This window comes from Balearica regulorum, chromosome 11 (assembly GCF_011004875.1).
Source record: "Balearica regulorum gibbericeps isolate bBalReg1 chromosome 11, bBalReg1.pri, whole genome shotgun sequence".
Taxonomy (NCBI): Eukaryota; Metazoa; Chordata; class Aves; order Gruiformes; family Gruidae; genus Balearica; species Balearica regulorum.
In genome coordinates this window covers 6,526,198-6,540,544 of record NC_046194.1, presented here as the reverse complement: position 1 = coordinate 6,540,544, position 14,347 = coordinate 6,526,198, and the positions used below count along the sequence as shown (strand labels likewise).

Below are 14,347 nucleotides of genomic sequence, written 5' to 3'. Positions count from 1 at the left end.
TTGATGCCAATCCTACTGTTCTTTCAACTTAGAGATGTTATCTCGTGCATTATTGATGACAGGTTCAGCATGCAGATAGACAGCTGCTGGTGAATGACTGCTGTTTCATTGTTAAATTCTATTAAGACTTTCCTGAAGTAGAAACAGGTCATCTCTTTTTGATTTAATCAACGCACATGGAAAATCTGATGAAACTGAATGGCACAAAGTTAAATATTTACAATAGTGCAAATTTTTTATATGTTGCCTCCCATCCTCATGATGCATTAAATTCTTGAAAAATATTTATACAACATGTGAGGATACATATGCCATATGCTACACATGTAATAGTATATCAAGGATGATCTTAAGGTAAGGTAAGGAAAGAACAAAGAAGGGAGAATCACACAGTGAAAGTAGGTGGCATAACATTTGCTAAAAGCTGAATTGTACTTCTGCTAAATCTTTCTCTTGCTTTTTTCATAACCAAGCTAACCTGTAGCCTTTAAGTTGCTGGACTTTACGGTGCATTACAGAAAGCTGAGCAGAAAGATTACTTCCTTTTTACATATTTAACATCCTTTGCATTTCAGTCTGTTAACAACAGTTGATAGCAGCATTCAACAGCAGAAGAAATAGAGGTCAAAGAACCGCAATGTTACAAAACTATTGATGAATGTCTCCTTTTTCTGTTCACATGTCTGTGGTATAACCCAAAACTAAAATATAGACTAGACTCAGCAGGTAGGTGGACATTTTATTCACATCTCTCAGACTTCATGTTAATACAAATTTCCCCATCACAGAGTGGGAAGATAATTGCTTTATGCAAAAGATTTACATTACAGTAAAACACTTCTGACTCACACAAAGTGTAGGAGGTTAAATGTACATTCAAGCTCTCAAATGTTCAAGTTTAAAAGCAGCTTATTAATGCAAAAGGTATTCTGCCCTGGTTCCCCATTACATTTAGATTTATTAGACTAAATCCAGACCTGATATAAGAGCATGCCAATACTAAAACAGTACCTGGTTCAAATTTCTACATGATGATCATCAGTGTAACTACTTGATAAATTTAAATTATACATCTACATAATTTAAACCATTATGGATAATATACAACACATGGATAAAGTTCTCTCTAGTGTAAGATGAAAGGGAGCAGAGCAAGAGTGGCAACCAGCAGAAGACTGTGAAATACCAGTTTTAATTACATTCTATTCCATGTAAAACCCTTAAAAAAACCAAAGCTCCTGCAAAATGAATGAGTAAATTAGCTTCTCTTAATTCACACTCAAATATACAAGGCCAGAATCTTGTCAAAAGCATACAACATAATTATTTGTTTTGTGTTCCTTATCCTACCCACGCTTATTCATTGATTTATTGTTAGCTCTGTATTAAATTTATTTTCTAAATCAAGGTCTGTGAATACACTTTGTCCAAACTAATATACACCAAGTTGGTCTGAAACATTTAATGAATGTGATAGTCATACAAAGAATTAGTTAATGTGCTAGAACATTTTATGCGTAGAAAAATTACAATATCATTCGATCTTCATTAAAAATTAGAGTTGGCAGAGTCTATTCAAAAAGACAAAAATTCTTCAATACTTCATAAATGTTTATGCAGCCTTCCACTTCTTTTTTTGCTGAGTGTGCTACTCTACCTGCTAATTACTGCAACTGCTAAAAAACACTCTATTTTTGGAATATCAAAATATACAATATAAAGACACATGAGTTAAGGAAGCTGTAGAACACAGTGATGATATTTTTAACTCTTCAAAGTAATATTTATGCTAGGTCTGATCTCAGCACTGCATCTTAACCAAAGTCATCAGGTGATTAAGTGGGAACTGGACAAAGAACTGCATTTATTAAAAAATGCAGTTTATTTATTAAAATTCATAAATAAAACTCAACAGCAATCTCAGCCTTTCCCCATAGTTCTTGCTGAGATACTTGACATATTAGCAGCTATCTCCTTGATTTGCCTTTTTTAAAATACTATTTTTATATACTTTTTTAATACTAGTATGTTCTAGAACACATTCTCGAACAAGACTGCGGGAATAAAGAAGTCTAGAGATTTTAAGGATGAAGTAAAAAATTCTGAGACAAACTGTATGATACAGCACAGGCAATAGCAGGAGCATAAGTCACATGATCTCTTCAATCCACTCTACTTAAATCACCAATCTGCAAGCCCGTATTGATGCCATATATTTAAAAAGGGTACATGATAAAATGGGGAATGAGAGTGCAAGAAACCAATTATTGGCACTTCAGCTGCTACGTAAGTTACAGCGTGAGAAACACAATTCTGGGGTATCTGTAGTCATGAACTAAGCTTTTACTTCTGAGCAAGTATTTTTATTTTCAGATGTCTTCTAGTGCAGATGTGACCTTTATGTGAATGAGGAAAACTATCCTTCCAAATAATAGTTTGTTTAGAATATTTATCAAGACAAAAATATATTAGAAAGTGTACAATCAGGTCTGACTAGTCCATCTTGATGTTTCTTCATGTAACACACTAACTTCAAAACTCTACAATCAATTAGCAGTTTAATTCTCATGTGAAGTACTTCCCAAAGAAGTAAATATCAGATAGAAACAAGGCATGTAATTTATTTCCGGATCATTATTTTTAAACTTCAGCTTTCCAAAGATAGATAATCTGTTCCAAACTCAAGCCATTCTTTATATTTTATCCATCAGCAAATGGCATGTGGAGATGGCACTGCAACATTAACTTTACAATAGTAAATATTTAGAAATAAGGCAGGAAAAGAAACATTTTCTAAAAAGATAAAATGAATGTAAATGTGCCTCTGCATATACAATACTATTGATGGAAAGACTGTAATAGTGTTACACAATCCTTAAACATCCCTTTGTAAAACATAAAATCAAGATTTAAAAAACTAATACTAAATATGTGAAGGACTAAAAGTTTCAAGCATGCTTTTAGACAAGTTCTGTTATCACTGAGTCTCCCTTCTGCTTTGTATGTATATTTAAGTTCTTTAATTGTCACCCTTCTTACATGGAACTCTCTTTGACACGTACTTAAGATAGGAAATGTTAAAAAAAAAAATCAAGATGCTTTTCTGTATGACTTATGTTGCTTGTATCCACTGTATGAGAATTTGCATAAAAACAGTTCAAGCAATTAACACAGTCCAGAGATAAATCTCATCAAGCACATCAGGTCCTTTACCCAACGCAAACAAGTGTATGGAGCTGACATTTAACCTACCTCTGGAACATAGCAGAGGGATTGAAGTGTCTTCACTTTTTAAAATAATTATTTGAAATAGTCTGCTTTTGCACTGCATTATATCTGACATAGATGTAGAACTAAGATTCCTCAGTATAGGTAAGTAATTTATTTTAGCATAATCTGTATACTGCTAAATTAACCATGAGGACTGTGTTATAAAGGTAGAAAACAAACACTTGAGAATGATAAAGAATGTTTACTTTATCTTATTTTTCACAGAACAAAAGCAATCCTTCACCTGCTTCTGCAGCCATGTTCTCTGTTTCAAGAGTTCCTCTGAGAGAAAGGAACCATTTCAACATGGAGATGAAGATAAAATATTTCCCTTTGCTATCACTGCTAGCACCTTATGAAATACGACCCTTAAGTTAGATTTAGCATCCTTGTTGTCGATATTACATTCCTTTATCACTCCCTGACAAATCTCATCTAAACCTCAAAAAGAGGCCCCAACATCCATACTTCCGGATATTAAATGCAAAATAATGTTCTTTTTTATTTATAACTCATATCATTAAAATGAAAATTGAAGTTGACAAAAAATATACAGGTAAAAGTATCATTCCTTTGCTAGCCTGATTAGCAATAAAAGCTACAGCTGAGCCAAGACAACAGATTTTACTGTCTTGTCTTATTTTTTTAAAATAACTGCTGCTAAAGTTTCTTATTGGAAACTGAAATACGTTTAGTCTGTTGTAGCCTATGAGGCTTTTAATGTCATTCTTGCAATTAAAAGAGCTCTGTTGAAAGATCACACTAGAAAACACGTGGTAGTGCTCTGTTTAGGGACTACCCTGAACCATGAATGGCAAATGTACATAAAATCAAAGCTCTTTCATAGACTTTATGTAAAGATGGGAATATTTAACTTGTTGGGTTGCCTCTCATTCAGTAGGCATTCTTGAACTTGCTTCTGTGATAGTGGCTGGTGCTGATGATTTCAGTTTCATAGGAGTTTTTAGTTTCTCTCCTCTAAACAATCATACTGAATTGTCCTAAAAACAGGTCCTTAACCTTCTTCAAGATGACAAGCATCAACTGCCCTGAAGCCAAGCTCACTTCTTATAAGCTATATTTAAAAGAATTTTTAAAATATTTGAGTTCCTTTTTTACTCAATTTTTTTTTGAGTTAAAGTATTGAAATATTTTAACTTCCTTCACCCCCTCCCCCATTACAGAACACAAAGAAGAGATTTAAGTGAAGTCTTAAAGTAAATTTGGAAGAGGTTTTATCTAAACTTTGCTTCCAGATGCCAGCTGTATTTCTATGCACTAAAACAGTCACGTTTTTCGCAGCTGAAAATGTTCAGTACACACTAGAGAAGGGATTCAGAAACATAACTTTCTGATTTAGATTGGAAGAACCTGATGAGACCAACTTCAGTTTCTTCTTGTGGCCTCTATTGCACAAAGTTTTACCTCAGCCTTCAGCATATTATCATCTATCAAAAAGGAAGGAATAAGCATCTTCTAGCAGATTTTTTTCAAGACCTTCATGATGACTGCTTTTTCAGTTTGCACTAGGAAGGACGCTATTTTAATTAGAATGTAAGAATTCCCAATAACTATTAATGTTCTTCAATAGAATATAAAAACTGGGGTGGAACTATTGATGGTAAAATGAAACAACAAAACAGCCTAGGCTTTTTAAGTTACTTGAATAACTTAGGACTACAGAAACTTCTCCTGAAGCCACAACAGAGCTCAGTCTACATATCCAAACCATGACCCGCCTCCTGTCTATTTGGATTCTTCAGTTCAGATTCACAGCTAAGGCTCCAAGAGGCCCTGGGAACACGGCTTTAGTTCTGGAGTGTTTTGCTGCCTTCCCTTTTATTTGTCTGCACTGATTACTGCAGGAATACCCCTATATTTTATTGGTGCACTTTCATTTTCCAGTAAAGGCAATACTCACACGTACTTTGCAAAACATCTTGTACTCTTATTATTACAAATATACTAATTGTAAGCTAATGTAAGTTAATCAAAAGCACAGTATTGCACGGCCATTTCGGCAGAAGTTTACAGGAGCTTCCCAGGAAATTTTCATAAACTTGGGCCCTTAATAAAAGAGTCTGGTCAAACATCATGCCAGGTGACACATGCTCTCTACCTGAGTGTTGCTCCAAATGGTTTCAGAATTATACTTCTATTTGGATCTCGCACTAGTCTGTTTTGCTTTGAACTTTTAAGTACTTTTCATAAGTCTAATGTGTGTCCTGTATAAGCTTTTAAACAAAACTTTCTATTCATAATCAGTACTAGAAATTTTAATTACAATATACTCACTTAAAAAGGTCAGTTTTCAGTGTCTTTTGGAAAGTGTGTTTTTGTATTCTGCTCATGTATTTGCATTTTATTAATTTGCTAAATTCATTTTGCATGCATAATAAATATCTTCAGGAAGCAGTCTTCCTCGGCATTTTGCACTAGAATACAATCTCATGACTTATTTACTTTTTAATTAAAGGAGAACAAGTTAGGACAGTATGACTGATAAGTGAACCTGTACCTCATGTCAGTTTACAAAACAAGGCAAATCCTTCCTTACATACCAATTAAGCTCATTGTTTATGATAACCTGATCTCAGGCTTACAGAATGAGAAAAAAATGTGCTCTGTTGTATTGGCATGTTATTGAAAACAATTTTTGAAATGTGCATGCTTTTTCATTTTCAGAAAATGACACAGTTGTCAAGGTCTACTTCAGCAGGAGTGTACTTAATTGAAGTGCATCAGCGTTACCCCCTGGGCCTCATTCTGAATGGACTTATGCCCCTTCCAAGGATGATTTTCACTAAACTCAGTCAGGCTTTAACATGGATTTCTTAGGAACAAATGGGAAGACATTGCCTCTATGCAAGAAGGAAAAGATTGTGTAGCTAAAAAAAATGAATGAGAAATGACCGTATAATACCTAAAAAATTAAATGCATCTGTAATCAAGTGCTACTACTGTTTGAAGGCTACATTTCAGTTATGGTACTAAACCACTTTTAATTTATGTGATTAGCAGATACATAAGGCAACACAAAATCATCCATGCTTTCAGCATTAGAAAATAATTTTCTTTTAAAGATTGCTTCTACTTGAACAACTGCTCTATATTTTAGGGAAGAAACCAGTCTTGGAAATTCATTTTAAGGAAGGGAGATTTCTTACATATTCTTGCTGATTTTTATTTTTCTTTATTATTATTCTTTAATCTTGTAGTGACCTCCTTAAATTTATATTTAAATTATTCCAAGTCCTAAAACAATTTTAGCCAATTGTACTAATTGATGTCCTAAAAAATAACAGATTTCAGTGCCAGAACCAGAAGCAGCCAATGTCGATCTTAAATTCATTTTGGAATGACAATTACAAAGTCAAATAGGTAACAAAGAAATCTCTCTGTGACACATAACATAATATTCATCAGACAGTAATTGCTTTATATGAGCCTTTCTACCTTTTAGAAGAAAACTTCTGCAGCCGATCCTTTCTTATTACAGAGTTTGCAAGAAAGAAAACTTTTTAAAAATACATTTTATTTTAGAGCAAAAACAACCGCATGCCCATATGATAGAGAATCTATTATCTTTCAGCAAATGGCTTACAGAGTTCTTGGCCAGCTCCTGACAGCCCGATTAGCGTACGTTCATTGTTATCACACATTTAATATCAAAAAAGGGAAGGAATTAGTTCAGATTAAACTGCCGAATTTCATTTCTTGGCATGATACCTCACAATACATCCAAATTGGGGGGGGGGGGGAAGAAAAAAATTCCTTCAAAGTATCTTTATTAAACTTCATTTTTGTGAATTAGCTTTTTCAATAGGGTTGGAAAGTCAAGCATGCTATTTCAGGACTTCTCCTGCTAAGAATGTGTACGTAGACAAACGCCACAGCAAATGTCAAGACGTCACTTGTCCACGTTTTTGAATCCTGTCTATGCAAATTCCAAAGTGGCCCTGAAACCTACATTGCTCTCCATGATGACTAACCAATTTCAGGTGGACTGGACAAGTATGGAATCTGAATATAACAGAGACATTAAACCTTACCAGAATTTAGAATGGGTAGACCAAGATGTTTCCAGCACGAACAAATTTACTGTTGACCTTGGTATGTCACAGGATTTACCTGGAATCTACTGACTAGCCAAGCCCTACTGCAACCATGGAAAACTTCAGTCAAAACAGTAATTATTTAAGACTATATAAATTATTATATAAACCACACACAGCTTCAGAACTCATTTATAATCTAGAGTTCAACCTTGAATATAAATTTCCTCATTAATACAGTTACCTGTTTTGTTATACAAGTACAGACCAAGTATTGGTTCTTTGCCTTTTCTGCAAAGGTTTCTAGTTGATAGTTTCTCATTACTACAGTATTTCATTGTCTAAAGAGATATTTTGGTTTTAGCTTTTGATGGCCCTCTGAAAATTGTCTTTTACATGGTGAAGTTGAACATTCTGTACTGTCAAGACAAATGTTAATACATTATGGCTCTCACAGAATATGACACCAAATGATATCTCTCTACATTTAAAATCTAAATTTCCACACCTGCAAAGTCACACTTTTACCCTTCTTGCTCATCTGGCAATGTCTAAAAAACCCAATCATATTTCTACTTTCTGCTTTCAACAAAAACATATCTTCTGGATACAAATCCAGAAGCAGAGCCTTTGTTTCTGCTGCCAATTTAAAAGATGAAATGCAATACTTTTAGAATTTATTAAATCTTCTACGAGTGGATTGCACAACTTAGCACTGGCCAACAATTTCAAGTTGAAAGCCTGATTATACAACTAACAAAGAACTACTGAAAGTGAACCACAAAGTTCAAGTCAATTTAATTCGATAATAAATGTTCTTTGGTGCCTTACAGAACTTTTCCTTTTAAGTATAAGTTGCCTTATCAGCCTTTTAAGTTACCTTAAAGTACAATGATTGTATTGGACTACAAAACTGTGCTGACATTTGTGGAAGTACTATAACATTTCATTATTCAGTACTTCAGATGGAAAATTATTTGAGAAGATCTATTATGATATATATTGGCAAATTATCATTAATTAATCTTATGAAGTTAACTTTACATACACTTTTGTTAAACAACTGTGGGGGTGTTTAACAGAAAGCATACAGTAGAAAGAGGCTCATCAACACGACATTCTTTCCTACATTATTTGGTAAATTACTCTTATGGAGTCAGCATCTTAACAGTTCTATTAGAAATGTGATACTACAACCACAGAAAAATATCATCATTCCACTAAGACAGCATTTAGTCACCACACTTGTTCCACCATTAGTCAAATAAACTTCCATTTCACAATAGATCTACATGCAATTCTCCTCCTTGCTATCTGATTCCTGAACAAATCATGATGCTAAAGAAAAAGCTAGTTGATCAACTAATTTAATTATTTCAGAAATGCTTTTTAACACTGGAAATGCTATAAAATATACAAATAATATGTTACATAGCAATTATATTGAGAGAAAGAACATTGTAGGTATTTTCAAAATTAACAATACGTGCTTTTTCAAAGAAGAATACTTTCTCCAAGGAAAAGGGAAGTTCAATTTGCATAGACAACTATCCAAAGTTAACATTTGTTACTGTTCAGTAACTAGTCCCCAAGAAACTTACTTTTAAGAGAAAAGAATGCAATTGTTCTGCCTTTCTTCATCTGTAATTATCCCAACCTCAGATTTCGGAGTCTAATAATTTTTTCCTCCCTGATAAATTACCTCATTAAATCAGTTTACCTGGAAGCTATCATATGCCATATTCATAAACAAACACAAATTTTTCCATTGCAAAATTTCAAAAGGTAAGATTAAATTTTAAGTTGTAATTTCTTTCTAACTTCCCATCCATGCTCACATCTATTTGCACTTATCTAGAGATGGTTTTGACCCATATTAATAACATTTACAGTAATTTTGACACACACTCCCCATTCTCAAGATAGCTTCAAACTCCTGCATAAACATATCTTAAAAAATTTTGAGCAACTCCTGCATAATTGCTTTGAAGCAGAAAAATCAAACTTCATCCTGGCTCTACAGATGCTCACATTTAAGCATAATGTAAATCTCCATCTAATTTTTTTGAATTTTTTTTATGAATATCATATTTCAGGCAGCATATTCAAATAGCCCATCAACATCAATATGAACATTAATGACTTCCCAAAGGAATTTTAACACTTGCCTCATTGGCGTCCAGCACCATAAACTAATAATCTGTAGAATGCAAATAAGCCCCAAGTTTTATCATTCCAGGTACCCCATACAATCACTAGCTGATACATAAACTTACAAGATTAAGGCTAAGACATTTACAAAATAATATATATCTCGTAATAAACTTAGTATAGATTTCTGTTTATGCTAAAGGACATAGAGGGAAGACGTAACAATCAGGAAAGCAGAGAATCATTAGCAAACTGCAGCAAAAGTAACCTTCTTGAATTGTATTCTGCAATCAATGCAAGTGTAACAGTTCAAGGAAACACAACAGAATTATTGCTGATACTAGTACATACCAGTTTGAATAAATAGCATATGAATTCTTATATAAGAGTACTTGAAAAGGGAAGGTAGAAATATCCATCAACCACTAGCACAAAACTTCATTTCCATTATCTTCATCTGCATTAGGGGAGAATGTTAATATGTCTTCAAAACAATTAATTCAATACTAATTGGGACTGAGGAAGCTCATTCTATCCTTTATCCTAATACTGGTAGTTAAAAGGTGATTTTAATTGCCATAATAATCAGATATAATGAAGAGCAAAACTGTTTCTGATTAAATAACATTTGCATCAGAATTGCTGTTATACGCTTTTCAGCTCCTCGAAAGCTGTCTTCAGTTCTTTTTTTCTCTCTCTTGTTCAGATATGCACATGGAAGCAACGCTGCAAGAATTTTGCAGATGTTAAATCAGATGGAAGTCATGAAAGACTAAGTATAAATGTATCATAGCCCAGTCTGCTACATCTCTCAAAAAATAGGAAACACTGCTGAAAAACAGCTATAAAGAATGTTCTTTCCATAGAGCTAGTGAGTGGTAAAGAAGAAAAGGAACTATTAAGCCCTCTTCCTACAGAATTCCTCTCCTGTCGTGAGAAAGAATGGTTCGTGATTTAGACTGTGAAATTTGGGATCACAAGGTGTGGAGGTAAGTCACTTAAATCTTTCTATGTTGCCATACTTCACCAGGAACACAGGCATACAGAAGTACCTTTCTAGTCCCAGAAACATAACAAAGAGATGCATAGGTAATAGCAGAGTGAGAACACCACCAGAAAGGACCAAATATTCCCAAACCCTACAGCTACAACTGAGGAGGTGGAGCTGACTATCACAAGTAGTGTTGTCTGGAAGTAACAGAGTACAAAAGTGGCCAGAATGTTTTGCTACTCACAGATTGCAGTGAGAGATGACCAGGCACTACATAACAGGAAATACGTATTCATAGTAAGATTTTTTTAAAATGGAGGTTTAAAATTTAACAACAGGTCTCACTATAAATTGTTTTAAGGTGTAATTTTAAATCAATGACATATGTAATACACTTTTTCATAATAACATTTCAAAATTTGTTCTGAAAAACATCAATACAAGTAAGACTAGAACTTCATGACAATATAAACACTTCTCTCAGTCAAATTCCACCAGTTTAACAATTTTGATTAGATTTTTTTAATTGTAATTTTTATCAGCCTCTAAACAACCACTTTTATATGGGTATTAATATCTTCCTCAAAACTGTTTGAGCATGTCACAGATAAGGCAAAATGGTGCTAAATTCTGAGAATATTTCTCAGAAATTTTGAGATTGATAAGTTGATCACTACATAACGCCCTGTCCATCACACCACTTTTATAAGAAGTCACAAAAGTTGCCTTTGACTCAAGCCATTACACAGCCCTTCCTGTCTAAAATAGCTCATTTGTATCAACAATTTTATCCCAAGTAATGCCAAATCCATTGACTACAACTGAAGAAACAACTTCCAACAGAACTGACTTCAAGATAAATGATGGGCTCAGAAGATCTCGGACTCATTTAGTATCTATTTTTAACCAAGAACCACTTAACCTGTCTGTATGTATCACCGTGCTTATTTGCAAAAAAATAATACACATTGATAATGAAGTTTTCTTGAGGCAAAGAGATATGGATAAGTTCCTGTTGTAATTTTTTTTATTTCAGAAGGTGTATGTTGATTTTGTCACCTATCAGCCCACTTTCAGTTTTGCACAAAACACCTTGTATTTTTGAAATGTGGACATGTTTTCACATTCAGAATTACTTAAGTTTGTATGATGCTGTCCGGTGTAAATCACTTCAAAGTTTATATGGAGTTGAGAGTTTTTCTATATTTTTACATTCATCTTTACACATTTTGGAATCTTTAACAGGATTTATATCAATTTACACATAGGATTTAAGTGGCCTCTCAGTTATGCAAAGCACAAGACACCAAACAGAGTAACCTGGTCTTTAAAATACTGGCAACACTGAGGTTACTTTACAACTAGGAATTATACAGGATAGTCCTTGATTCTGGCCACACTGCAGTTTTCTGCTCTCACTTACATCAACAAACAAATACTAATTGTAATATTTAATGAATTCTAATTAATTTTAATCTGGATTAATTCTAACCAGGTAACAGCAAAAAATACTTATTATAGAACTACATACTAAAAGACTGGAAAATGTAGGAACCCTATTGCTCTGACCTGAAAGGCTGTAGCAATGCATTAAGATTTTATTCTTGAAGATATAGCTAGAGAAATAATTTAAACAGAGTTAGGTTAAAACACCCTTTGGGTGAAAATCACCTTGTCAAAATGACAGCTTGAGAGGACATCTGCCTCCTTCCTCTAAGTCTTCTGTGTCACATTCACTTAGAGAAATTTGCAAACTATTTACATAAGCAGCAATGAGCATACAAAAAAAGTAGATGTATCAAGAAAAAAATAGTTACTTGGCAAAAATAGTTAATTGAATATCAATGCCGTGGAACGCAGTGGGGATGAAGCTATCCCTCCACCTCCTACCATGGTAATAGAGTTGTAATATGCAAAATGGATATTTCAATGTATCTAAATATTGGAAAAAATATTTTAGAAGTATTAAACTAACTTTGCCAGAAATACTGGCATTCTAAATATATGCGACACCAAACGGGTATCAGTAAGTATTACATGACAGTATTTTTGCACTACTGCATTATCAGGTGATGGAAATTCTGACCAGTACCCTGTTTTTTCATGGCTCTGTGTTCAGCTCCAGAGTCATCCTCTTAAATGTTGGAGTGGGTCTATCTGCCTGGTCTAGTATTTCTCCAGTATTTTTCATCCTTGACTTTACAGATACTGCATTTATGCCCTTGAAAGGCAGTGTTATTTCTAAACTCACCCCCAATTTGATCAATCTCCAGCACAGCACTATGTTAGTTTGTCATAATTATATGGTTTACTGCAACGTCACCCTTACACAAAGTTAATATATCATCACATCTTACATAACATTCATCATACCCAAAAAACCAAACAGCATTTTTCTGTGAGTACGTACCTGATAGACTGTTCAGTGGATAAAAAGGACAAGTGTTTTACAGCTGGATCAGGTTAGCATATTAACATGAACTCATGAAAACTGAACAAAAAATCGCAGCTTCAAGTAATCTCTTGCACAATCCAATGCGCAGTTCTACCACCTCTACTTGCCTTTGCAAGTCAAAGCAGTAAAGAATAAAGCTTGTATTTTACAAACGTCTGGAAATCTGCACAGCATCAACATCAGAACCACCTGATTCCTCCTGCTTGCTTTCTTTTCTCTCTCTTAGGGTGGCCTCATGCAAAATACAATATTCTCACCACAGCTGAACAAACTCAACACATTGCTTTTTATCATGCTGAAATGTCACTCTGTATTTAGGCTCTGAGCTCAACCAGATTTTCCAGTTCCTAATAGGACTGTTGGGAGAACATCCATTATAACGTGGAGCCTCCAAGTTCAAAAAGACAGACCTTAATTGCCACACTACCTTGATTACAGAGATGTTTACAGAATGAAATTAACAACACAGCAAGTAAGATACTACTTCTTGGAAGTACATCCATATGAAAAAAATCAATTAACTGCTACAAATTAAAACAAGCCAATAATTCACCACAAAACGCCTTGAAAGGAACATTACACACATTAAGTGGCAGGTATGGAATTAAAAGATCAGGTAGGCTAAAACAAAACAATTTTCACTGAAAAAGTTAACCTTTTTTTCAGCTTTTAGACACTTTCAACAATTTTTTTTCACATTGATCAGAAATAGTCTTCAGTTTGTTACTCCTTACTTTCTTTTTAACAAATCTCTCCACTAAAAGCGATGTCTTACCTTTGTTCATATCAATCAACTGCTGCTTCTTCTTCTGTCTCTCCAGTTTCTCTCGTTCAGCCTTCTCTTTTGCCAATTTGGCTCTCTTCGTTTTCTCCTCCATTTCTCTTCTTTTGTTGTTTTCTTTTAATGCCTCCTGCATTAAATAAATGAACATAGGTGTCTATACACTGAGGAAAACTAGAAAGAATAACAAAAATAACCTTGTTTGCACAGATACTGTATTTATGTCCAATGGGAGAGGACACACACAACAGCACCAATATTTCAAGCTTCATCAGAAATCTCAGAGGAAACATAACTTACCATACTGTTTCTACACATTAGCATTATTAGATAATCAGAAGAATGAAAACTAAAAGAGCATTGCATTTATGGTGAATGAAAAAGTTCCAAATTTTTCAGCAGCAACATGATTGTATTTTTTTTCTATTAAGACTGTAAGTCTAGCTTAAACCTGTATCTTGCTGTTAGGAGGGATGAGTGGGGATGGAATGGAAATCAGTTTAATTCATAGATTGACACTCCAAATCTAAAGTCTCTGAGTCAACAGCTTACACAAACTACCAAACTAAAAACTACAAACGTAAGAGAACATCCCTGGATTAAAAAACCCAACAAAACAACAACCACTTCCTGTGATCTTGCCT

General features: G+C 34.0%; 1 protein-coding gene across 1 annotated transcript in view; it reads right to left on the bottom strand.

Annotated features, from left to right (window-relative positions):
• Positions 1 to 14,347, bottom strand: part of DIAPH2 (diaphanous related formin 2) — a 245,612-nt gene that overhangs the window by 68,369 nt on the left and 162,896 nt on the right. The window contains exon 26 of the mRNA XM_075763093.1: positions 13,698 to 13,833. Coding sequence (XP_075619208.1) covers positions 13,698 to 13,833 — 136 coding nt within the window. The remainder of the gene's footprint in view (positions 1 to 13,697; positions 13,834 to 14,347) is intronic.